The sequence below is a fragment of the Netta rufina genome (assembly GCF_964035555.1).
Source record: "Netta rufina genome assembly, chromosome: 15".
Lineage (NCBI taxonomy): Eukaryota > Metazoa > Chordata > Aves > Anseriformes > Anatidae > Netta > Netta rufina.
This window is the reverse complement of record NC_140138.1, coordinates 1,870,169-1,897,292: the sequence shown is the minus strand read 5'-3', so window position 1 is coordinate 1,897,292 and position 27,124 is coordinate 1,870,169. Positions and strand designations below refer to the sequence as shown.

The window sequence follows — 27,124 nt, the reverse complement described above, 5'->3', positions numbered from 1 at the left end:
ATAAGTGACACATACTGCTTGTTAAAAATATATACTCTGGATTAGGCAGCTGTGAATTTTTTGACAAGATGACTGCAGACTTTTCAGTGAACCTAGCTTGTAATGGCAAGTGCATGTGAAATATAAGAACAGCATTTGTATATTAACATTAACCAAAATCTACAGGGCTTCCTTTTGGTACACAGCAGTTCACATGTTTGGGTCTATGGTCTTCCCATTTATTTTCTATCAGTCTAGAATGAAGGTATTAATTTTGTGCTAACATATTGTGTTATATTAATTAAGGTTCTGGGGCTTGGAGTTTTTTTTTTCTGATTTTTTTTTTTCTTTGAAAATGATCATGAAGCTAAAATATATTTTTGAAAGCCTAGCTGTCTGTTTAATCTTTTTTTTTTTTTTCTTTAACTGTGCAAATGCATTCCTAATTCTTTTTGTCTGTGTCATAGTACATGCATACCATATTGCTTATCCAGTACTAAAAAATCATTAAACATTTCTAAGGACAAAAGTACATTGAATGATACTTAGCAACAGAAATTAGAATAACCAAAATATAAAATAATTAGATACAAAACAGCATAGTTGCCAACATATATTGGGGCTATTCCCGTACAGCTCGCCATTTATATAAAGTATACATAAATGGCTATTTTTTTCTCCTTTTCAACAAGACATATTTTAAAAGGATGGTTGAGAGCATACTAGTTTACCTATTCATGTACAAAAGTACACTGAGAAAGGGAGAGGTTTACATATCATTTACTACAGCAGGATACTATTAAAGAAAATATTCTCCCTCTAAGATGGTGGCAACTATTTTTCCCTATAGATAAAGCGTTCATGGAAAATTTAAACATCTGATTCAATGCTAGGCATTTTCTTATACACACGTCTATTGCTACAGGAATTTGAAACCCTTGGAGTTGAGTACACGCTATTCCTATTTGCAACATAAGGCAAAACATGCTCTGAAATGTACATGTCATTATGGATCCGACCATCCCTCGAACAGTATGATGCTGTAGACTTTATGGATGACCTTAAATAATTATCATTTCTTCCTTTGGATGGTAATGAATATTTATAAAGATCAGGTGGATTTCGCCTAAGAGATAAGTGCTGGTCGTCACGATACGAGTGCAGAAAGGGATTATCTTCTGAGTGAACAGGATACAGGGACTTGCTCCGCTTACTGTCCTCCAGAGCATGAGTTAAAAGTGAGGCTTTGTTGCTCAACAGTTTGCTTGAGGGAACACTAAACATGCTTGCATATGGACTACTTTGTAGAAACTTTTCTTTTTCTTTCAAGCTTATACTACGAGCAGGTCTTCCAATATCAATTTCCCTGGATTTATCAGCAATATTATCAAAAGAATGTTGCCTGCTAATCCTCAACTTGTTTTTTTTATGATACTGCAGAGCATTATTATGTGACCAACTATGTTCATATATTTCTTCAGGAAGTGATAAGTTCGTTGTATCCTGCAGCATCTGATCTTCCTCAATATCATAGAGGTTCCCCATCCGCAAGCATGCATCACATTTATAGGGAGATCTGCCTGAATAATGTCCTGTATAAGTGGGCAAATTAGAAAGACAGCTCCTACAGTGGGTGGAATTCTGTCTGTATCTATCATTCATGTCAACTAGGGAAGCATTTTTATCTTTTAAACTGTAGTGCTTTGCATAAAGTTTATACTGGTCATTATTTGGAAGACTGTCTTCATTATGTAGGGGAGTCCTGTTAGCATGCTCTGCTTTCCTGTAGTTGTCATTGTGATCTTGATAAACATCAGGAAGTTCTATAGTTTCTGGAAGGACAATGTTTTCAATGTACTGAGGTGTGTCCAAGCGGAATCCTGGCTCATTGTCAGCATCAATTGTGTAGATTTTATCCCGTGGAGAGCTCTGCTTGGATTTCAGATATGTTAGTTCCACTTCACTACAGTCTTTTGGGTATTTTGATGCTACTGTTCTTTTTTTAAAATTGTCCTTGGTTTTGTGGTGCTTGTTGTTATTTTCTGGTTCCATATGGCAAGTAGCTCGGCTTGATGTCTCTGATACATCTGAATGGACAACCTCTTCGGGAAGGTATCTTTGGCTTTTCACTGAAAGTTGCCTGTTTTCATCTGACCCATTTTCCCTCTGGGAACCTTGGCTCTGACGTACAGATTCTTGACGTAAAGATTCAACAGATTTCCTCCAAAGCTGCCTGGGTCTGGAGTTCACTTTTGTTTCTGCTGTTACTGCAACCTCTACTGTATTTGGATTGGACTCATTCAACGTGAGAGGATGCTGACCTTGGAAAACATAGTTGTTAAGATTGTCCTTCTGCCGATTGCCTGGAAGTGTCTGCAGTTCACTCACATTTTCACCAAAAAAGTTGTCCTTTGTCTGAAAGGATCTGTTATCAGAAAATACCAAGTTTCCCTTATCCATGACCATGTCCATAATCAAGGAACCCCTCTGAATAAAATCAGCTGTTCTTTTGGGGGAGTTAATTCTTGAAGGATTGATATTAGTCATATTTTTTGCTGTTCGTAGTAGTTTTAACATGTTGGATTGGGAATTGGTCAAAGTAAAGTCAGGAGATTTCTTTTTTTCTTCTATATGTACTCCATGAATGCAGCTGTAAATACCCTGTAATATGAGTAATATAAAACAAATTAATTCACTAGATGTAAATTTAAAATACTTTCATTCTATTTTTATTGGCAGTAAAGAAAAAATAAACAGTGCTTATTTAATTAATAGAAAGATTAAAAGTAGATATCTACCTTTCTGGCATTTGTTTTCATCTATTTGGAAGGATAATTTCTGCCATATCTGTTGGCAATGTAAAGGAGAAGGAATGCCAGTATTTTACAAACCAGCGGTCTGTGTTGGTCTCCCATGCTTATTCCAGAAAAAAATAAAAATAAAAATAGACTTGACCTCAAAAGGTTCCCTAATCCCATCACAAAATGTAACTAACCTTCAGTAATGGAAACACTATTATTCTAAACCAGTGATTAAATTACCACTCTAAAAGAAGCCTGCACTCAGGCTATTTTCTTTGATATTATGATATTCTTCACTTTCACTGAAATGAAAAAGTTTCCAATCATGGCATTTTTGCTTTCCTGTTTCCTGTCCTAGCACATATGAAAAAATCTTGATTCTTTCTAAGCCTGAAATTGAGTTCATTTTGAGCAAAACTGCTGAAGTCCATCCTGTGACTCTTACTTGAAATAAGTATTTATTTTTTTTTTCACCAGAGAGGTTAAAAGAATTTCACATGTAAAAGGCCAAAAGAATAAAGTTCATATATAAAATGTGGAGGAAAAAATATATATGCCTTACTAGGCAACCTCCAACAGGCTAGGGCAGAGTCTTTTTAATGCAGTTCCAATAAAGTCCAATTTATTCAAAAGGGTAATTTCAGTATATTTTTAATCAATTAGGCAATTTTGTACCATTTTCAATTATCCTCAGCTATATAGAAAAATCTTGCAAAGTCCATTAGCTAATGAAAGTACCACATTAAAAAAATAGACAAGAAATACTCATTTGTCAAAAAATGTAACAGCACCTACTTCCTTTATCTTACTATTCATGTAAGTTACTTGGATATGTAAATCCACTTTGGATTCGGTAATATTATCACTAAAAACTGTCTTACTATCTAACCAAACGTAGTGACACTTGTGTTTGACCTCTTCTCATATGGGTTATTTGAATTTGCTATGAAGAAAAGCCTATATAAAAATTAGCTCCGTACTTTCATTACTTAAAATCCACTTGTATAAGAAATACAAAAACTGAGAGCTAATGTCTGCCATTAGCATCTCTACCTTTCTTACATGAAAATTTCCTCCAAACATACTAGATTTCAGCATTTGATTATCAATTATCCTGACAAATGTTCATTCATACCCTAGAATAATTCAGTGGAGAAAAGACTTCCCATGGAGTGCCATTACATCCTAAGGCCACTGATCACTTTGTTAATGCTCTAAAAAAGTATTTCAAATGTCTAAGTGGGAATAAAAAAGAAAGGCGATATTTTAGGGAGGCAGGCTTATACTGCCTATTGCCTAAAGCAGGAAAACGAAAGCAATACTAACCCTGCTGATTGAGAACAATAATCCCGGTCTATCTGAGCAGATTCCAGTGAAGCAGAATCTAAGTTTCCAGTAAAATAAGTGTTCCCAGATAAAGGTTATTAAACTGAGTGCCATGGCTGCTGCAAGCATGTAAAACACTCCTGCCATGTTGTCAATATCCAGCTGGCTGCTCATGACTTCATTCTTCTCATTGTGGCAAATGCCAGTCAGCCAAAGGGTTTCTAACTCTTCCATTTCCCCTAGGGACAGCAAGGAGTCAAAACAGTTAGAATGCAAAATTTATGCATCTTATAATTTATAAAATGCAAAAATTAGTGCTCACAATAATAGAAAGCCTTTGCAAGTTTAAAAATACAGCACCTTTTAATGTCTCATTTGTGAAGCACTTATCTACAAAGTGTTTGCAAATATAACACATTTCACATCACAGCACCCTAGTCACAGATGTCCTCACATTTCATTAATTACTTCCTAGAGCTGGTTGCTCTAGGAAGCAGGACCTGTGATATTTTAACTTCTTTCTGCCTACTAACACTAGCACCACTTGTTACTGAGAGGGGATGCAGAGGGCTCCCATCCCAGGGGATTGGGGGCCCCATCCACCAGGGCTGTGGTTAGTGCCTGCTTAGACCCAGGAGGCTCTTCCTATTCCAGTCCAATAGATGCCATCACTGCTCCCACCTGCAAGTCCTGCCAGTAGAAAGCCTGAGTTTATACTCCAGAGGTGCCAATGCACACATGGACACACGGAGACAACCTTACAGACCAGCACAGACAGCAGGGCCAGCAGCAGCACCCTCATAAAAACAAATTGCACTCATGTAAGCACAGATGGCCTGATCCTCTTCCTCCTGTCCAGCTGATGAGGACTGAAGCTTGCTGGTGAAGCAGGCACACACTCCCATTTGTGTGATTCACCAATATTTACAGATCCCTCAAACAGTGGTGTGGGCTAAGTCTGTCCAACATCCAGACTCTATGCCCCTTGCCCAGGCACTGGCTCAGTCCTTCCAGAAGTCCACTAATAAACCACATCTGTCCCCACACTTGTACACACCAAACAGAAAGTGGGATCACACCAAAACCAGCTAGGAGTTGAGTTTAGTAAAGAGATGGGACATACTTCAGTAACCAGACACAGGGCTCAGTCAGATAAGTACTTGACCAGCATGGTTACGTACCAGCAGCCCTTTTTATACTCCCCTCCTCCCATTTACATACACTTGTTCCTGATCCACTTTGACCATTTCCTTTCCCTGCACTTGGCCCTTCCCCTAAACATCCTAAAAAACATTTCACACTTTCCCACAACCCCTTTAAAACATACTGTAAGAAGTTTTCTCTTTCCTATCAGACATCTGATAACCTTACTTCCCCTTCTCTTACAAAGTTCTGTTTGAACTTCTCCCAACAGGTGTGGGCTCTGCTATCATTTCTGATATCTCTTATTCCCTACAGTTTCAGTATCTGGGGATTTCATTACTTGTTTTCCTCTCTCATTTTATTTTATTTTTTTTTATGTTGAATAGCCACTAATCAAGTAGCCTCATAGCCCCTTACAATCCAGACATTTACATATCCTTTATATCCACCTATCCCTTACAATAAATATTTTTACACCAGTCTCCCAACCAAAGAAGATAATTTTGGATGTTAAAACACAGACAATCCAATCAACAAAGATTAAATTCAGTTAAAAAATTCAGTGTAAGCAGTAACGACCAGGTTCAGTATTAGGCTGCCGCAAGGTGCTGCAACGGGTCGTCACTGCAGTGCTTACCAGTTACATTTCATCTCATAGTTGGCTTCATTTTGGTAGTAGGTAAACTGATCCAGAGATTTAGTTTTTAATCACTTCCTGATCTACAAGCACTTCAGGAGAAAATGATTCTATTTATCAAAACTTTGTGCCCCCACCCCCCCCAATCCTTTTATGGCAAAGAAATGACAGTCACCAACACTGGATGCAAAATTACCCAAAGAGTTGTGTTTGCAGGTGACACTAATGTACAATTGGAAATATGAAACTTGGCTAGCATCCTATACATGCAGCAAATGAGGAAATATGGATGCATCGGATATAGTCTTAAGGAAAGTCTACTGTGTTCCATACACTGACTGCTTTCAGTAGAAAGCAACATTCTGACAGCAATGCCTGGGATACTTGTAATACACCCCTTTTTCTGTTTAAGTTTCTTTCATTTATTTATATATGCCTAAATCATGATTAGCAGTCTCTCTCAAATACAGTCCTTTTTGTGCTTTCCATCTGTTTTCACTTTCTCTTTACCCCCAGAGCCCTGGGCAATGCAGTAAACACAAACCCTTCCCACCTCCAGTGCTCACTTCTGCTCACTTCCAGCTTCTCTCTTGCTCAGCCCTGGACCTCTCCTGCTCCCTCCGTATCCCATGGACCATTCTGTTTCTTACTACAGCCTCCTTTGGCCTCCTTTGGCCTCTTGCTGCTGCTACTGCCTGCCTCCTGAGCAGCCACAGGAAAATAAATAGCACCATCACACCTGAAACAGCATTCCTGCTTTCTGGTTCTGACTATGCAATATCTTACTGCAATTAGACCACTTCATTTACTCAAAGCTAAGGAAGCAGATCAATTCTCTCCCCCTGATGCATATTCTTAGCCTTAGCATCTGTTTCTCATAGAAGAGATTTGGCCTTAGATGAAGGATGTTATCATTTAGCAGTGGTTACTGCTGCCAACATGGACAGATGTGTGCAAGAAACTGCAATTGTTACTGCAAAGATTGTTTTATTTATTGCACGATATGACATTTTCAAGCATCATTGTTCTTCTACTTACTGTAGCATTGCATATACATACATGCCTTTTTACTCTCTTGAGGATATAGTCAGCTGAGTAATTCTATTATTATTTTTAATGGCATAAACTTCATTCTGTCTAGAAAATACAGCAGGCAATACAGAGGACCAAAACCATTTAGGATATGCCTCCAATCAGGGGGAAGAATTTCCATGCTACTGATCCGTAATCTTTACCAAGAGATTAGGAAATGCATTTTCAGCACTGTAATCCATACATCATGGGAGTAAACATCAGGGAAAAATCGCTAGAAGCTATATTGACATTTCAGCTACCTTCAAACCAGACTATAAGATCAATGACCTGCTGTGAAAAAGCATTTTACAGGATAGAGTGCCAGGCCAATGGGAAAGCTGAAGTCCACTGACAATTTTCACGTGTGAGTTGGAAGTGGAAAACAAAACTGCAATGGAGAAGTCGGTTCTCAGAGAGTGTAGAAGAAACATTGAAGCAGAAAGGACAGGTACGGGGGCACTTTAGCAAAGGCATTTCACAAATTTTGCAAGAGATTAAACTCATAATTAACTAGGAACTGAATAGTTTTGTGCTTGAAGCATGAACTGAACCTCTACATCTGAAAAACGCAGAGCAAACCTTCTCCCACATTACATTGCTCAGTCTTCAAAACACCTTAGAGCATTCCTAAAGACAAAAGTCTATCCTAATGCATATTTAAAAGACTTCTAATCCATGACATAGACACACTAAATTATTAATTGTAACAGTATTGATATTGCACTGTCACTACATTGGTACTTGAGGTTTGTTGTTGCATTTCTATGTCCTGGAACATTTGGATTTCTTTTGTTTAGTATATATGCAAACATGCTAAATCTCAATGGATTGTTCCTCTTAAATGTCTTCCAAGCCCTCCCAAGGTCTATGAATAAAACTCACAGAGGCTATGGAACAGTCCAAAGAGAGAGCAATATTTCTGGTTTGGGTATTATTAGCTGAAGCTCTGACAATCAGCCCATATTACTTCCCAGAAGAAAATTCACATCTCCCAGGATTGTCAAACATCAACTTGATTTGACTGCTGTGCCCTTTTACAGCAGGAATACAAACCCCTTTTTCATTAGTTTTCCATGCATTTATTTCCCTTTGGCTTGTACATCTAAAGTGACTATTGATAATCCACTAACCTTTCCAAAAACATCACTACAGAAACAAACCAAGCTTGTCTGAGTCCAGATAAATGACAGTGTCGTGGCAAGTTGTGAAGAGCAAAGCCTCCTAGAGTGTTGTGGACCATGCTGTTGTAATAGCCCTTTCATTATATGTGACAATGACAGAAAAGACTGTTAATTAGTAGTCAAAAGTAATGTACCACAGTGTTGTAGATCATAAAGCACTCTGAATCATTGGACTGTCATATTTATGAAATTATATTATCTAGGAATGGACAGATTAGGCTAATTCTGGTGTGTATATATAAAAATTACTCATTTCCAGTGTGTAGATATATATATATGTATCTATATGTGTGTATATACATACACACATGTGCATGCACACAGACACACAAACAAAACAGTTATTCATTTAACTGTAATAACACTTCAATACAGCTGATTCTATAAAACTGAAAAAAAAAGCCTTATCTATTTGATGCCATTGCAGCCCACTTTTTTTAACCCAAGATATTTACAGAAGGCGAATATTTCATGTTTTCTTTGTTATAGTTGGCAATCCAAAATAAAATAGCTATGGTTTCTAGAATGCATTAGGATAAAATGCATTAGATTTTCTCACAAATACCTCTGGTATAAGGAATTTTTGAATGGGGGAGTGGATTCATTCTTTACAAAAAATCAACCATTTAGAAACTTGGCCTGGAGCTAGAACTCAAAACATCATTGAAATTCAGTTCAATTTGGGGTTAGAAAAAAATATTTGAAAGTATCAAGTGCCTTCTGAGAAATTTTCTTTCAAATCCTCTTGGATGGTCTGACTTGTGAGGTGAATGTGTAGGGTGATGACACCTATAGCCATATACAGTCTCAGCACTTGAAAGACCAGAAATGTGGATTACTAGGCATTGGAGAGTGCAGTTGTCTCCATGTGTGCATGATCCTAATTAGCAAGCGCAAGCCTCAAATCTTCCATGAGACAAACCTTGGAAGTCAACAGCCTCAATATACATAAATGTCGGGCTTCAACAAGTCCAGTGTTAATGGAGTTCAAGTCTAACAGGGAGTCTCGAGATACTTATAAATATTTATCAGACTTATTTTAAAGCTTTTTGTTTTCATTTTTGATGCTTACTAGAAGCAATGTCACACCACAATCAATTTCTATATCCATCCATTTGTGGGTGAGATTAATGATTACATGAATTGTTATTCTGTGCTGCACAGGTGACGGAGCACTGGCACAGGTTGCCCAGGGAGGCCATGGAGTCTCCTTCTCTGGAGATATTCAACACCCACATGGACATGAACCTGTGCAATGTGCTCAAAAACAAAACAAAAAACAACAATAAAAATAGTAGCATTACAGTAAGTTTTTTTTGTTTGTTTGTTTGTTTGTTTTTTAATTTACATAGTGCTGTGTCATAAAAAGTTTGCCTCATTTACAGCATAAGACTCAATGTTAGCAATTATTATCAAGATCCATATTTCAGCAGTGTTGACACTCCATGTTATTCATTTAAAATGCAGTATGCTCCTCTCAAGCAAACTGCAAAATTCTAGCTCTCAGTGGTAATTCAAGACTATTTACAATGTTTTTAGGTTACAGGGCAAACAGTACAAATATTGTTTTGACTTTTGACTTTCTCTTGGGTTTGCTTCGGTGTATGTGGTGTGCTCTGCTTTGGCTGCTATTTGCACAGAAATGTGCTGTTTGGCCATTCTGACTCTGCCTTCCCCAGAAGTGCCTTTCTGTCTGCATTTTAGTGCAGCACCTCTAGCATATTTGACACTTTATCACTCTGGGAAGGAATGATAAACTATCCAGCGCATCCTCAGAACAATTTCTTCACAATAAAAATGTCATTATCCAGACACAGACAAGGTATAGGTCCAAAGGTAGAATTACACACTTTTCCTCATCATAGTCTTTAACCTTTTTTGCAAGCTTTGGGAAGTGACATCCATCCCTGCCATCATCCCCTCTGAGCCGAAAAACATGCTCCCCTCCTGCAGCCCCTGGACCTTTCCCTGCAGATGGGACAGCTCTCAGGGTGCCTTTTGGAGGTGCCAGAGCCCTCTGTTTCCTGGGCCTCTTGTAAGGGCCTGGCATCTTCTCCTGGTTCTCAGCTTTTTTCATTAAGCCACCTTCCCGTAAGAGCCAGCAACTTCCCCAACGATGGCCCAATCATGCTTAAAGCTACTTGCCTTATGCGTCATTTCACGGATGTTATTTCTGATGTTATTGATGCATCCAGAAAGATGTGCACATGCTAAAAATAAAAAATCAAAACACAACAAGAAGAACAAAACCAACCCAAACCATAATCCATCATTCACTATATGCACTTACAGAAAAGCAGTTTAAAGAAAAGCTTTTTGTTTGTTTTAGGGGAAGACAACAGCTTTTCAATATTTGTCTGATGTGTTCCTCATATTTAGTTAAAAGAAAAAAAAAATCATTATCATCCAAATAGCTCCCTAGTTAAAAACTTGCCAGAAATAAACAAGGACAAAGTTTTATAATTACATCCAAAAAAAGAACAAACAAACTATGATAGCCTTCTTTGCTGCTTATTTAAAAAGCAAATTATAAAATCAGTTTGCTGCTCCATTCAAGAGAAGAAAGCAAGACCTCAAACTTGACTGGCACCTGAGCACCTTCTTCCATTCTTCCTGAGGATACAGGTGCAGAGAAAAGGGTCAGAGATGGAAAAGGCAATGCCTAACCCTGTATCCTCTTGATGGCAAAACTAAGTGCATACTTCAATAGTCAAATGTAACAAGCACCAGAAATGATGCACACCCAATAGCGCCTTCGTCTACCTTTTCCAAGTCCACAGCCACAGGGCTTTTATCCTTCTCCTCCCCAAAACTCTGAGAAACACCAAAGGGCATCACCTCAGCCAGAACAGCTGTGGGGAGAGCTACATTGTGGAAGAAAACTACCCCAAAAGCAAAGCAAGCCTATGATTTACTCACTCTTTGAAGTAAGCCAAACCTGAACTGGGTTTCAGCATGGCATGGGAGCACAGCCAGATGAACCACAGACTCATGACAGTCCAAAATATCACACAGAAACCCGAGGCACCATTTACTTTTAAAAGTTGTGCTGCATTCAGCCAGCCCCCGGCAGGGAGCAAACACCACCAGGAGCTTAGATAAGGTGTTTAATGGAGGGAAATGGAAGAAATAATAACTGACAGAGATACGACTTTGGAATTAGCTCTACACATGAGAAATGCTTGTCAAGAAGCCATTAAATGAAAGTTGAGGGAGGGAAGAATAAGCAGCTGCTTACAAACAGTCATCACAGTCAAAGCACTAACCAAGTGGAAAAGGAAACAGAAATGCTCCTTGTGAATTCACTATTTTGTTGTGTTTCACTTCTTTATATTCCCTGCAAAAACACTTATCCTATCAAGTAAGTAGCTTACAGTGATTTTACAATATTTGTAATTAGAAAACCTGCCTTTATTCTCATTTTCTTATTATGCTCCAAATGATCAAAATAAAATGCTAAATAATGTGTTTTAATATTCTTATATGCATTAAAGTCTATAACTCACTGAGTTCTTATTTTTCTTCTTTGGGAGTCAGGTGTTTTTCTGCTCTACTCAAACCATCTAGGTTCCTGTACATCCTCTCTGGGTTGTTGGCGATAATCACTGATGACTCACAGGCTGCTTCACTTTCTTGGGCACTCTAGAGGGATTTTTCATCAAGTCCTTACCTTAATTTTATTCTATTTAATTATTCTCACACAAAGAGAGAAGAAATCTATTTCATATCCCTTCTGTGTTCAAAAAAGGTGGAATCTGGCTTTGTTTTATTGGTGAATTATGGTGGACTCCTGGTTTCAGCACACCTCCTAGGCACAGTGCAGGAGGAGACCACCACAACAGGAGGTCACAGCACATGTGGCAGCAGAAGGCGCAAAAAGGCACAGGCTATAACTAAAGGCATGTATGATGGATAGTGACTCCTGTACAAAGTGCTAAGCTGAGGTTCAGCCTGAGGAGAAAGCATGCAAGTAAAGAAATCAAAATATACAAATTGTGTATCTCGAATGAAGGGGTTAAATATTTGTGTTCACATTGGACAGATGTGGGGGATCATTTTCAGAATACTGTCGCTGCACTAGCAGAATCATCTGCTTATTCGTACTGGGCAAACCAGGCAGTTATCAAACATAGGGACAGACTCACACTTCTCGTGATAGCTCCCACTAAGTGTTGGTGGAGGAAGGTAGCACTGCCTATTTTGCAGACCCCAAAAAAGGGGCTCTTTAGCCTAGTCAGAAGCCAAATGGGGTGATGTGTGTTTGGTTCAATAAGCTTATCAATTTCAATTTGACCTAGTTATGAATGATAACAGCACGATGCATATAAGAACTTATATAAAAGCACCATAACCTCTCAAATTCAGCCTGGAATCCCCAGAACAATCTCTCTTACCATGGAAATCTTCTAAGTTATCTCCCCTTTTAAAAATAGTAAAAGGAACACAGATGACTGACAGCAAAAACCTTATGGTGAGCTAATGATTGCGCTCTGCATGCCCCCATTAGTCGCGGATGAATTAACAAAACTGTTAAGCACGACTTTCAATATTACAATTCCTCTCACTCTTGTTCAGCTACACAAACAGCCTCCTCTTATATGCTCTCCAGTCACATTTGTTCCACCCACTGCTTAAGAAGGACACTAAATATATAAACAGAAAATCACTGGGATTGTGGGTGTATTCTGCCTAAGCAGCACACACTGAAAATATGTCTTTATAATCAATCACATACGTATTTCCTTCTTGAGTTTTAACAGCCAGTGTGAGTCACACTGCTACACTTCCTCATAAGTGAGATTTAGAAGGCTTATGCTAAAATATGAAAAAAAAAAAAAAAGAAAAAAAAAAGAAAAAAGCACTTTTCTCTTCCAGATGTAAAGGGGCAAATCTTACTTCTACGGTTACCTATTACCCCTAAGGAGTGGGAAGCAATTATCCACCCAGGAAAATAAATCTTTGTGTATTAAGCCATCCTAAAAGCACATAAAGATTAATCAGAATTTAAAGATATTAGGAAGGGGATAACAGACTCTTTGTGGAAACTCAAACCAAAACCTGTTTTCTTCTTTACATCTTTTTGTCTCTAATTGCTCTAAAGGTTGCAGCTTTAAGGGTTAAGGATTTAATACAGCGATACCATTTGCCCCTCTTTTCCTGGAGATATCTTACCAGATCTCCATTTGAGCTGAGCTCATTGCCTGTAGCTAGCACAGTAAGTCAAAAATACCTTACATGTAGTAGGTGTTCGATCTGGACAGCTGTTTGATATTCTCCCACTCCTCTCCATACTTGCCCTCTTTATGCAGCATTTTTATGTCCTCCATTTCCACCGATTCCTGCTGTCATAAGTCTTTTGTCCCTCTGTTACTATTGCATCCACATAATTAAAGGTTCCTTAATATCTTTCTCTTTATCCAATGCACCCTTTGAAGCCCTCTTACCCTCTTAATCCCAAATCAACTTTCCTGTTTGCAGTTCAGTATTCTCATTTACTCAAAAATGCAAAAGAGAGAGAGAGAATGAGAAAGAAATAAAAATAATTTCTCCTCACCTACTAGGCCCTAGTGATTCTGCTCCAAATCCCAAACAGCACTACAGAAGATTTCAGAACCAACATCTTGCAAGCCAGGTTGCAGTATGCTTTTATCACAGTACCACTCTGCTCTGTCACACCATGCAGCCCAACCCAGAGGAGCACAGGGAATACCTGGGCCTTCAGACAGCTGGCCAAAAGGCTGTAATACTGAAAGATGGAGGAATATGAGTGCCATCACAACTGTTGCAGTCCAGCAGTTACAGACTTGCTAAATTACTCAGCCTGTGTGCCTGAGCCTGTAGGAACCTATCAAACCACAAGCTAACACAGAATGAGCAGTTGACAGCTCCTAGGGTAACAGGCTGGATTAGGGGTATGTCAGCCTGCCCAAATGCTCCTTCCAGAGGTTTATGAAAGAAATGAAAGCATGTATTGTGCAGCTCTTCAGTGTGCAACCTTTCTGTTCTGACACATCACTGCTGTTGTGGACAGAAGATCCAAACAAAACAAATGTGGTGTTTCTTAGCAGCCGTATCATAGTTGTTTTTGAACTTTTGGGTGCTCCTATTTCTCAACAAAAGATTGAGAAATAGTCTTCTGCATCTCAGTAGGAATATTTTTATTTCTCAGTTAAAAAAAATAAAATAAAATTCCTCCTGGAACTAAAGCAAGACAAAAAGAAGCACAGCCACCACTGTGCCACCACTGTGCTTTAGAGAATTACCTCGATGATCAAGATGCTAGTTGTCAATTGCAAATCTACACAGATGAGTTGTAATGCAATGAGACAGTAAGATGTACAAAACCAGAAATTCACTGATACACTTCACTTTGTACAAGAAAAAGCAACTCCTAACGCAGTATATTAAAAGGGCTCAGTGTTCCCAAAGCAATTAAAGTTATTAATAACATAAAGTTATTAATAACATTAAAATGCATATTCAAGAACTGTCCTCAGGATCAGATCCCTACTCGTAGATACATATAACTCATCCAGTCTAAGCTTAAAGCTATCCCTAACACAAACTCATGTCCCTTTGTATTTACCTTAATTTTTTTTCTAGTACCAACAAGATACAAAAGAGGGTTCAAAGCCATTTACTTTAATGTAAAAAAAGCACTGTATTGTGGAAATTATGAAAAGATGTTCTTGCATGAAAAGTCAGTAATACTTGAGTTGGATGTTTTCCATCACTGGGGAAGAGGGAGAAGGTTCCTATCAACTGTGCAAAAAATTTCATTTGAACAAGTAAGTGAACTCATTTTGATATGAGAATAATGGAAGAAGAAAAGAAAAATCAAATGAGAAAAATCACAAGGGAAAGACACATGCAGAGGAAATTGAAAGTCATAAAATACATTTCAAGATCTCAGCATAGTGTAAATGTAAAAAAGAGATGAAATCAAGCTTTATGTCCGTGTAATCAGATATGCTTTTAAACAAATTACTTGGTCTTATCCAAATATCTAGCATCATATCATCCAAAAGGTTCTCTCCTTCACTCATTAACATAACAATTGTATCAATAAATTGTTTGTTCAACTCATTAGTTTTTTTCTTATATTTATGAAACTCATTAGATTTATAATCATTCATTGAAACCAGTCCACAGAGATGAACACCCTATTACATATATTGCATAATGATTCAATACTTCTAGGTGCTTTGCTATTTTATAGGCATAGTGTTAAAGAATAATAAATTCTGCAGAAACTAAAAATGCGAAAGAACTGTCTACTTTCATTTGGGTATGTCTATTTATTTAAAGAACCTCATTCAGACTCCAGTGTGAATTTCCCAGCATTTTCATCTTAAGATGAAACTTTCAGCCCAATCATACTTGCTTTAGTCTAGAAAACTTCAAAGAGATTTTTAGTGATATAGCAAAATGATGTTTGTCTGAACTTTGTGTTCATCCCTTCTGATTCATCAAAACAGAGTTATATAAGTTTATGGATAAAAAGATTGCCTACCGAACTACTCAGGTTAGACCTAGAATATCACTATTGGGTCATGCTAGTTCAAGGCAATCATTCATTACATTTAATTTCCTGGTGTTTTGTTCCAGTTCACCTGCCATGTGCTTTACAAAGTAGTATTTTCAACCTCATAATTATTTTTTGTATTTATACTTTTTTTTTTTTAATTTATATTCTGAAAATTATAATCTAGATCTGTGAAACAAAGAAGTGAGATAGGGCAGCAAACATTTGTAGGGCTAAAGGAAACATACCTATTTCTACCCACAGGTATGTCCAACTGCTATCCTCTTACACCATGCATAAACCATTTTCTGAACAAGTTTAGGAATTCTTCACAAGAGAAAATGATCTTTTTAGAATTCCAGGCTCGTTCAGAATACATTGTAAAGGTATTGAAAAGTACTACAGAAAAAATACCACAAACACTCATAATCCCCAAGGCTTGTGCATTCAAAACTTTTGCTTATCTTCTGAAGTAATCTAAGCATCATTGAACATGGGAACAGATATTTCATGATAAGCTTACATTCAACTGGATGTTATCTGTATCTATTGCTATTCTGTAAATTATTCATATGGAGGTTTTAATACCAAGTTTTGTAGATGACTCAATTGTTTTACTTTCAGCTACTAAAAATGGACTAGAGAGACAAGCATTCATATGCTATGTAAGTTCACAGGTCAAAGCATAAATACATGATAAGATTTTCCCCTCTTTCTTCCCTTCCGTTTTCGCCCTGATATTAAGGGACAACATCATACATATAAATGCAGTACCTTTGGTATTTTGAGGATTTTTTTCTTGAACGGGTTCAAATAATTTCCTTTCTATTTCATTTATTTTCTTTCCCTGGAAATTCATTTATTTTTGTTGGATGAGAAAGTATCATAAATAATGAAAGAGCAAGCAGGAAGAAAATGCAAGATGAAAAAAACAAAAACCTCAGTGATGCTCTAACAAAATCTAAAGGCATTAGCCCATGGCCAAGAAAGACCTCAGATCCTCTTTCAGGATGAACCAGTCTTTTTCTCCTTTAGTTTGGGACAAATAATTCTATTTCTCTGATTCTGTTTCCCTATGTAAAATGGGTCAGAATTACAGCATCTAATACTTCTTAATACTATTACAAAAATAGAAAAATATTCTATTCACACAATACTCACAAATAATAAAACAAATGTTTTAGCCAATTACTTCCAACTGTTTTAAAGAATGTCATTACTTGAAACCTAGTCACTGTGGGTCATATATTCATTACTTAGCAAAGGAAGAAAATATTTTTCCATAAACATCTTGAAGTACAACAGATTAATATTGGTGACACTAACATCTCTCCATATTACCCAGAAAAAATCCATCAGTCATGACTATTAAGTCTCTTCCAGACATCATTTAGTATTATAATGGAAATAAAATCCATGTCCTGGAACACTAACACATTCGGTGTTGTTAGTTAGTTCATTTTCTTTGTTGTTGTTGTTGTTTTGTTTTGTTTGTTTGTTTTGAACAGGAGGCCACTATGCTACATGTATTTAAAAATTTACCATTCTTATCCTCTATGACATGCTGTTAGTGACCATAAGTGCACATCTCTTTTACAATGAAGACCTCTCACTGACAAAGAAATGTAAAGTTATTACATGTATCTATGTAAAAGAATCAAAATGATAATGTAATACACACCATATTCTGATCTGAGGGAGGAGTTTAGCCAGTCATAATACAAAATACAGAAATTTTGTTAACTGTCATGTTTTTATTCACATGTACATGTGGAAGGTTTGAATTTTCACTGAGGCAATGTTTCAACAGTCAAAATGTACTTTGAAAGCCCCACGTGAAGAACAAGCCATTATTACTCTCTACAAACATATCAAAGATGTATAGTGTTTTTTTTTTTTCCAGTAGGGGAGAAGTGCCAAGAGGGCCTATGCATCTTCTGGTTTTGTGTTAGAATGACAAATAGGTGGTTTGAAATCCAATAAAACCAGTCAGCCTGCTTCAATTCCTACAAACAAAAAATTTGCAGTCTTTTTCTCTTTTTACCACAAAGAAAACCTCAAAGAACTTGTCAATGAGGAAAAAATTTACATGAATTCCTCTACCTACAAGTTAGGCATGGATGAGCTAACTTGGTCATTCTGAAAGAATACCTGTGTATTAAGAAAAACTCCCCAGGAATTGCTCATTAAAGAAAAAAAAAAAGTTTTTTTTAAAAAAAGGAAATAAATTAATTTAGAAAAATAAATTTAGAAATGCTCTTTAACATTGAGGACAACATTATTTTGTGATATATATGGAAACACTTTCTGAAAACAGATATAACTATCCATGGCAGTAAAATGAATTATAACCGGGTGGAAGAGAATTCCTGTCTTAGCATTGAGAAATAATTTTACCCATTTGTTTGTGTGTTTTGTTGTTGTTGTTTGTTTAAAAAAAAAAGAAAAAGAAAAAAGAACAAAATACAACAACAACAACAAAGAGAACAGCAGTAAAAGGCCCAGAGCTATTAAAACTGAATTAACAGTGCATATACAAGAAAAGAAAAGAAAAAAAAAAAAAAAAAAGAAGGAAAAAAGATTGGTCCCTACCATCACCAACAAATTGAAGGAGGGCTAGATCAATTTGTCTCTTCCAAGGTGATCCTTTCTGAAGTGCTATTCCATAGCCTGTAGTGGCAAAGATGTATCCACTGCCTATTGTGACAAGTTTGCAGCCTTCATCTCTTCCTGCCTTGTAATTCAGCACTGCTGCATCATAGATGAAAGCATCCAGCTTCCTGAAATAAAAGAAAACATTTTACAAACCAAATTATAGGGACAGCTGTTGTCATACTTCTTTTGTCCTTGATGTTAGGACCCTGTTGAATATCATATGGATTCTTTGATATCATTAATTACATATCCTGCTCTGCTGTATCTAAAATTAACAAAAGGCATCTATTTTAGTGAGGGGAAAGTAGGACACATAGTTTTGCTTTTCTATTTTAAGGGATGCTGTTAAAAAATACTGAGAGCAGGAGAAATGAAGCTACAGAATGTCTTGGCCTGTTATCTTTGTATCTCAAAATAGGTAATAAATATATTGAGATGCAAAATGGTGTCCAAACACAACAGAAATAATGACAGAGAATTTAGAATCAAAATAATAAGAACCAATTCATTTATTTAAAATATTGAGAAAGACTGAAAACGTGACTTCTACAGTTTTTCCCACAGACAATTATCATTACATCTTTTTCCAAAAACAAACAATAAGGTGGAAGTCCTTCTTACGACAAAGGAATGCATTGGAATATATCTGATACAGCTATGAAATTAAACTTTAAAATCATAGAAAATATTTCTTTATGATTTGCAGTTACAAACATATTATTTGTGTACCTGGAACAGAGCAGGGATAAAGTGACTTATGGAAAATGTCAAGTCTTTCAGCCCACTTACCTAAAAAATGTAAGAATGGGACAAACCCATTCTCCAAGATATACAGGGAACACAACAAAATAATGGGAAACAGAAAACCAACAAGGAAAAGAAAAGAGGCAGTGTCCTTTGGGGATAATTTTAAGGAGCACTACAAAGCAAGGGTTAGACAAGAGAAATGCATGGATATTTCACAAATGAAGCCAGTGCACATACATGAAGAGGGCATTTGGAAAGACAATTACTTGCCAACAGAAACCTCAATCGTCGAAGACATTCTGATACCTACAGAAATTCATATGCACTATTTAAAAGGGAAAAGAGAAAACTTAGGTATGTTTTATATTAGGTACCCTAATATGTAGCCAAAACATTTAAGATTTGTACCACTTGCACAGACTAGCAGAATACAGAGGCAATAGGAAAAATATAGCATCTCTGCTCAAAACCCACCTAAATGATACACTAAATCAAAGTTATTACTCCCCAGTAACACTTTTCCTTTTCAACATCTTGGCCCATTCCTTAAGAGTCAGGAGAATGGGGAGGACACAGTGGCACAACTGGATTCACAGTTGGGGGTTAGAGGGCTCTTCTCCCACCCACCCCTACTGGCGCTGCAGCTCCTGGGCACTGTCGCTCTGCTCTGCCTCTGGAGAGGCAGATTACAGCACATTACTATGGAGCACTGCTGAAATTTTCTGAAGAGATGCAAATGACAGAGGCTGGCAAAACACTGTTCATAAACAGCTGGGACCTGTCTTCATGGGAACGGAACTGTAAAAATAAATTCACTGTGGCACAAACAGGTACGAGGGCATCAACTTCAGTTCTGTACGCGTGTAGTATGTCCCAGCAGTGAACTCAGTTGCTGTTGAAGTTTTGGAGTCACACTTGCCACTATCTTAAGTTTTTATTGATAAAGCTTTTCATTTATAGCTGCAGAACAGAGCAATACCTAGGCTTATCAGATTTTGGCTATTGACAGAGGAAAACAATCTTTCATGCACAACATAATCTGATGTTTGTTCTTAAATATTTAATCAACAGATTCATACAGAATCCTAACTTTTACAGAACTCTAGATCAAATAGCAACTTTTGCACTGAGGAAAATGCCCTATCCATCTCATGTTAAACCAAGGAAATACCAGAGGAGAGTGAGGTTGTTGGATACTGTCTGCTGTTATGAGAAAGTTAAGAGTTTCTCTCACTTCTTACTGCACTTTATTGTGTCCCTTCAAGGATATTTCCTCCAATAGTCACCATCCAAGTCATCAAACCAGAATTTAGTGAAGTAGTTACTTTAGAGAAACTGCAAATGGCTCATGCAATCATTAGAAGAAATAGCTGGGCCAACATTTTGTTTTCTACTCTTCCCTAAAACTCTGTTGGTGCAATCCTCAGTTTAAAAGTCAGTTTAGCTCCATTGACTCTAAATATATCTTACTGTCTCCTTCCTTTAAATTAATTAATTGATATGGAGAAAACAATTGTTAAACATCTGGAAGGTGTCATGTCGCAACTTCAGTCTGGAAATGAGGTATGGCTTCCTAGCACTGAGGGGAGCTAAACTGGGCCCAGCTGGCCTGCTGGGGCAGAGGTCTCCTCAACACAAGGCCAGACAGTTCTTTGGGCAGGCACACAAGGGAAAGAAAGAAGAAAAACTGTTTGCCATACTCTCAAGATATTTGTAACATTTCTGACCTATGGCAGGCAAGTACCATAATCAATATACTCCAATCTCATGCTTTCAGCCCTCTGCAGTTATCTGTGGGGAAGGAAGGATACTTCCCTGCTGGGTGGATGCCTTTGGATCAGGCAAAGTACTGGAAGGTGGCACTCCTCCTGGTGGGTGCCGTCACTGCTGCAATAAGCCGAACTAAATTAAAATACACTCTGGAGATTCTCATCTCTTTATTCTGGGGTTTATTGTGTGGTTTTATTTTTTTATTTCCTTTTCAGTGTAAGCATGTAAAATGCATGCTGGTAAACATGATGAAAATACAGAGTCAGCTCTTCTTCTGTCAAAAGAGACTCAGTCAGAACTACAGAGGAAAGAGGTGTCTTTGCTAAAGACTTCAGGGCAAAAGCCTTGTGCTACCTTAGAAATCACACTCTATATGCAGCTTGTCTCAGCTGTTCTGCACTCTACCAGCACCTTGGGAAGAAAGTCAAGGCACAGTCATAGTTTCACTCACTCACCGTGGACCCTCCCCAGCTTCCCAGTAGAGCTTGGCGTCAGTCAGATGCAGTGGGTGCACAGCAAGGAACAGAGGTTCTGAAATCACAGGCAGCTTTACTTTGAGGAGCTTTCTCTCTCTACTATGTCTAGAAGGTCACAACAAATCTTATTACGCAAACCAATTTATAAACATGAGGTACTTTCCTGACAGGGGCTGAGGGCTGAAGGGTTCTGCACTGCTGCCCAATGACTGAACTGTAAATCAAAACGCTGATTGCCCTGAAAAAATCTTGCTTTCTACAAATACAAGCTCATATTCAGAGTATATTTTCTCCTATTCCAATATAAATCCTATAACCTCTCAAGGCTTAATTATCTCCTCACCATGTGCTGATTACAGAAGCACTTTTCCTTGCAAAGCAAAGCTTCGGAATGTGATGTACCCCTGGAGCATGGGTAGGGAATAAGCCATACATGAAACTCTCAGATATTAGGCAAACAAATCTTCCATCATTAGAAGGTGGATTTTCTGACACACTGAATTTTCAAGAACTTTCAAACAACTTTAAACATTCCTCAAGAAGAGTTTATGAAAACTGAGAGAGCCAAATCTAGGCAAGTCCAAAAATTTGACCCTTTCCCTTCCTCACAAGCACTGGAAAGCCTCAGCATCCTCACTCTTGTGGCAGCAAAATGCAGTTGAAAGCTGAGAAACTTTCAGATGGCTTGAGTGTCAATCACTCTTCTAAGTCACATAGCTTCTGAGTAACAGCTTACATGCCTAGAGTACAGCAACCCACATCAAGAAAGGCTCACAGCCTCTTGCAAACCTTAGTCTCATAAAGATGAATCAATTAAACCTGCTGCTTCAGTTCAGCCACTTCAGGGGGTGAAAAGCTTTGTCACATTGTGTAGGTTTAAATAAACTGCCAAGAATTACAAGAAAGATAGAAGAGAGCTATAGAAACTGGAATGCAGCAAGAACCAAGATTTATAGATACCAGATACTGCCCAAACATGCCAGGAATTTTCAACGAATGTAGAGGAACAGGATTACAGTACTATGACTCATCTGAGCAACTGGCAGGTTTGTAAACTTTCTCTGAACTACTGCAATAATCCCAGGTAGGAGAGAAAATACACATCCTGAAACATTTGTGTAAGAGCATCTATATGGCAAGTGTCCTTCATTACCTAGCAAATAGAGAGGAATGGGTGGTGGGGAGAATTTTAGCTCATACAGCATAGACAAACAGCGGGTGTTATAAAATTATGATTTGGAATAGTTCTAAAATAACCAAAAACATTACTGAATGCAATAATTTGAAGTGGGTGATCTGTGAAAAACACATGTGGACAGTCTTGTACACAAACATTTATAGGACTGCATGAAATATAAGAGTTGAAAAATCATTCTCTATGTGCTGCAATATACAGACCAAAAAAAATAAATAAAAATATCCTGTTTAAAGAAAATTAAATTTAGATGAGGAAAAGGTACAGAAGAGTAATTTCTGAAAAGATTAAAACACTTCCCCAATGTAAAAGTGATTTTCCTTATCTTCAGAATTAGCACATACTTTTAACAAAATTTGCATAATGGAAATTGAAAAGCAGGATTAGGAAAATGCTTCTTTATTAGTCATGGTTTCTTCCTCAAAAAACAAAAGGATAGTGCATTTGGAAAATGTTTCTTTTCTTCCTTAACCAGCCACATGATCATTCAGGAATTTTGTTTGTTGTGATGGAAAGAAGAGGGAATAATCAAAAATGACTATCTGCTCACAGGAAATCAACTTCTTCCAATTACTTTGTGTCCTACTACAGCCTGTAGTGAAGAATTCGGAAAATGAGAGGGATGCTTTTATGCAGTTCTGTTTATTCCCATTATTCTTCTTTATCTTCAGTCACTGAGCCATATGGAACAAATAATATTGTGTTTCCATTCAGGATCAGAGAAACTGGATTATGACTGAAGTCACCTTCCAGTTTTCAACTAGAGCAGTAAATCCAATCATTCAATATATACCGCAGAATTAATTTCTCGCTAAAGTGGGCAACACTCGATGATGAACAGTGTTCATCTGTCAGATCCACATTAGCTTCAGAATCAGTTCCTTTTCTTACATTTCTTTATGTTTTCTGACACCCCAAATATGTTATTTCATGATCACACAAAAGCTGTGTATTTGTTACTAACACAGATTTGACTTACACAAAACAAGAATGCATAGAATTTACTAATTGCACCATCACAGAGATTTGCTTGCACTGCATTTTGCTGTAAACAGCTCTATCTCAATGATTTTTCTACATTATTCTTGATGAAGAGTGCCTTTTAAATCAAACATGCACTTCCTGGTTGCAATATATGATGAATTTACAGATTTGTTTTGTTGTTTATGTTGTTGTTTTGTTTTTGTCACATCCACCAAAGAGATAAAAGAAAGCATGACAAGAGTGCACAGTGAGAGACACAACCTCATCTGTGCCTCTCTAAAAATGTGTCCAGGAGTCTAATGCCAAAAGGTCACTAGAGAGTGATGCAGCAATCAAAGCAAAGGAACACTGCTCTAAACACGAGGCTTCAATAAAAGCACGCTAGCATGACACTTAGGCTCACCAGGCCAAACAACCCCAGTTCTCTCTGCCTTACTCCAGGCTATCTGATGGCACTTCATTACAGTGATTCTTGAATATATCCAAGTAGGTCCACACAAATCTTAAATTAACTTAATTAACATATACTGGGTGGATTCCTTGACATTCCGTGACATTACCAATTCATTAGGGGCTAACTTAATGACCACCCCTGTGCCACAACACAGGTTAGCAAAGTTCAACCCACCTAAATGATGAACTCATTAGCAGGGAGTGGATCTCTCCCCTTCCAAGTTCTCTCCCAACTCAAACTTGTCCTCGCTTCAATCTTCATACAGAAAATGCAGGCGCAAAACTTGAAAGGCACAAAGATCTGACAAACATTATTACCATCCTGCAAAACCTGAGAGATTGTAGAGGCTCACCTCACCTGTCAGGGCCATCTCAGGCTGCTGGAGGAGTTCCTGCCTGACTTGCCCATAGTTACCTGAGTGCACATATTCAGCCTCTCACTCACAGGAGTTCACAATCCCCACCCCTCCATGCACCCTCCTTCCCAGTCCCTATAATATTTGCCTTAGTGACAAAATGATGGAAAATGTTGCATGCCTTTATGCTAATTTTAGCAGTGGAATAGTGTCCCATTTCGGGTTGCAGAAGCCAAGCAATGAAGTACTTCTAAAGCATCAGTTTATCAAAACACAAAATTTGAAAAGTCAAGTAGGGGGGATATATTTTTAGATTAAAGGTTTTGTCCCAGTTACAATAGCATAACGAAGGATGAAATCAGCACATTTCACCAAGCACCTGCTCTGCTGATCTGCTCCCCAAATCAAATGAGCATTAAAAGTTAGAATAGCTTCCTCTCAAAAGAAGAGCAGTTAGATGGGATATAGTTACCTTCACCTGCTCATTTTATCTCCAGGTTCTTTTTAATATTTAAAGACACTAGGCTGATAACTACATTATGTAAAATAATAATAATGATGATGATGGTGATGGTAACGTTGACAAAATGAATAATCTTTTTAAAAATATACCAGAAGAGCACACTACAAGCCATTTTTTTCCTGGAGGCAACTTGTTCTGGATAAGCTCAACAGAACATTTATCTGAATGGCCATGAAGAAAGCCCTGATAATGTGGCCCAGCTTTACTGGACATGATGATGTCTGCTCCTGTTTATAGATTATTTGAAACTATTGAGGTATGATCCTCCCCAGACATTTCAGTGACTGCTTTGTCAGATCCCAATAAGCACCTAAACTGTTATTTTCCTCTTCATCAAAACCTGTAAAAAACAACCTCACCCCAGAGTCCCCTGGAACAGCACATAAAGTCCTACACAGTTCATTATTTATTTAGACTTTTCAATACATGGAAGAAATACAAGGATGTAAGAAGCACTGTATTTCCTGAAAGACTGGAAAGTGGTGGGGAAATAGGGATAAAACATGAGAAAAATTGATGCCAGAAAATCCTGCTGTGAATGGAGATACCACAGGATGTCCTTATCACCATGCTACCAGCTTGGTGGGACTTTGTAGTACAAACCCTGTACTCAGCTCACTTCAGCAGTAACACCAGCAAGAAGCAGGAAGCTATGCTGATTCAGGCACAAGTTTCTTTTAAGCTATTAGAATTGATCAGAATTGATCCTTGAGTGAACAGATCCCCAGGAGAAAAAAAAAAAAAACACACTACCACCACCAAGAAAAACATGCCTACGGAAGAGCAATCTTAAATGTCTTCATATCTCCACAGTCTTTCAGCACAAATAGAAGTTGCCCAGTTGCAAACTGGCTTTCCAATTCCTATTTTCAGTGTCTATGGTTATAAGTTCACTTCAGAATCTTTTCACCCACTGTAATAGCAAAAAAAAAAAATATTAGAATGAATACTGAAATTGATATTAGAATGAAGTCCAAAAGAAAGCAGCATAATGTAAATTGAAATTAAACTACCCCAGCCATCGAATGCCAAACTAAATGAAGTTATTGATTTCAGAAGTTGACTGACCCTAGCCAACCAGGAGAGAAAACTGTTTAGCAGAGAGTTTTTTTACAGAATGTCAGGAAGGAGATCATTATTCACATTATTAGCTTCTTCAGATGGTTTTAAGGAGAACGTATTTGTATTTGTACAATAATTTAGTACTTACTGACAAAATTGGTAGGGATAAATAGACATTCTGGAACATAGCAAACATCTTGCTCTCCCAGGTAGTTATGGATCTTTACTCAGGGCTGTTTGACTTGCAACTTTGCCCAGTTTGACTTTGACTTGCCCAGACATATCTACAGTTAGGAATACTTATACATAGGCAGTAGATCTTCACTGGCTTAGATTTAAGTCCCAATATCTCTGACATAAGCAAACTATAAATGTTTCAGAAGGAATAAAAGAAACAAGACATGTGGATGCCATTTTCCCTGCGTATCTTCTTGGCTTCAGATGAATGGAGATTTTATGAGCTAGAGATTGTATTAAATCCCCCAACATGTTTAACAGCTGCCAGATAATTCACCTTCCACCAATTTTTTCAGTTTCTTTCTGAGCTTGTTTTAATATTGGTATTCTCGACACCTGATCTCCAGAACTATGCCAGTTTAACTCAGAAATTTCAGCATAATGTCAGTCACCACTGAACTTGAAAAATCTGGTGCCAAACAGGAAGGAGGAAAGAAAGAGACGAGAGAGAACAAAAAGCAGAGAGCAAGAGAAGGACAGTCCAATGTTCACTTTCACTTAAATAAAAACATCTAAAATGGTCAACAGTTGTGATTATTTTAACTTGTTGCCACTAAAGGCTTCTACAGAATTATAATTTCTGAAAGTATTTTTCACCTCTACTTCTAGTCTAGCTACAAAGCAGAAAGTATGAAGGCATAACACATGACACTCTGTATATTATTTAAGGCAAACATTGCCTGCACTTCAGATGTAGTCTTGGTTTTGTGTTTTATTTGACTGAGAAAATTAAAGTTCAGTTCATGTTGTTTTTTCTTAGAAGGAGTTCCCATGTTTCTGTCTCACAATCTACTGCCTTTTTTTTATTATTATTTTGTTTTTCAGACAAGCTGCTGAAATGCATGCTTCTTTTCCAAAAATGTCAAAAAGTTATAATAAAACGGTCTAGTGTGTGGCTTTTTATGAGAATAGAGCTATCCAGAAGCTAGTTATATCGGTCCTCTAAGCTATTGTATATTCCTTACTATTAGATATACGTACCATTGACAGAGAATTACCT

General features: G+C 37.5%; 1 protein-coding gene across 1 annotated transcript in view; it reads right to left on the bottom strand.

Annotated features, from left to right (window-relative positions):
- Positions 1-849: 849 nt before the first annotated feature.
- The window catches only part of GRIN2A (glutamate ionotropic receptor NMDA type subunit 2A), a gene marked incomplete at both ends in the record, with an annotated part of 184,838 nt that continues 158,563 nt past the window's right edge, over positions 850-27,124 (bottom strand). The window contains 3 exons of the mRNA XM_084296350.1: positions 850-2,640; positions 4,107-4,345; positions 18,259-18,446. Of these exons, the coding sequence (XP_084152476.1) occupies positions 850-2,640; positions 4,107-4,345; positions 18,259-18,446 (2,218 nt within the window). The remainder of the gene's footprint in view (positions 2,641-4,106; positions 4,346-18,258; positions 18,447-27,124) is intronic.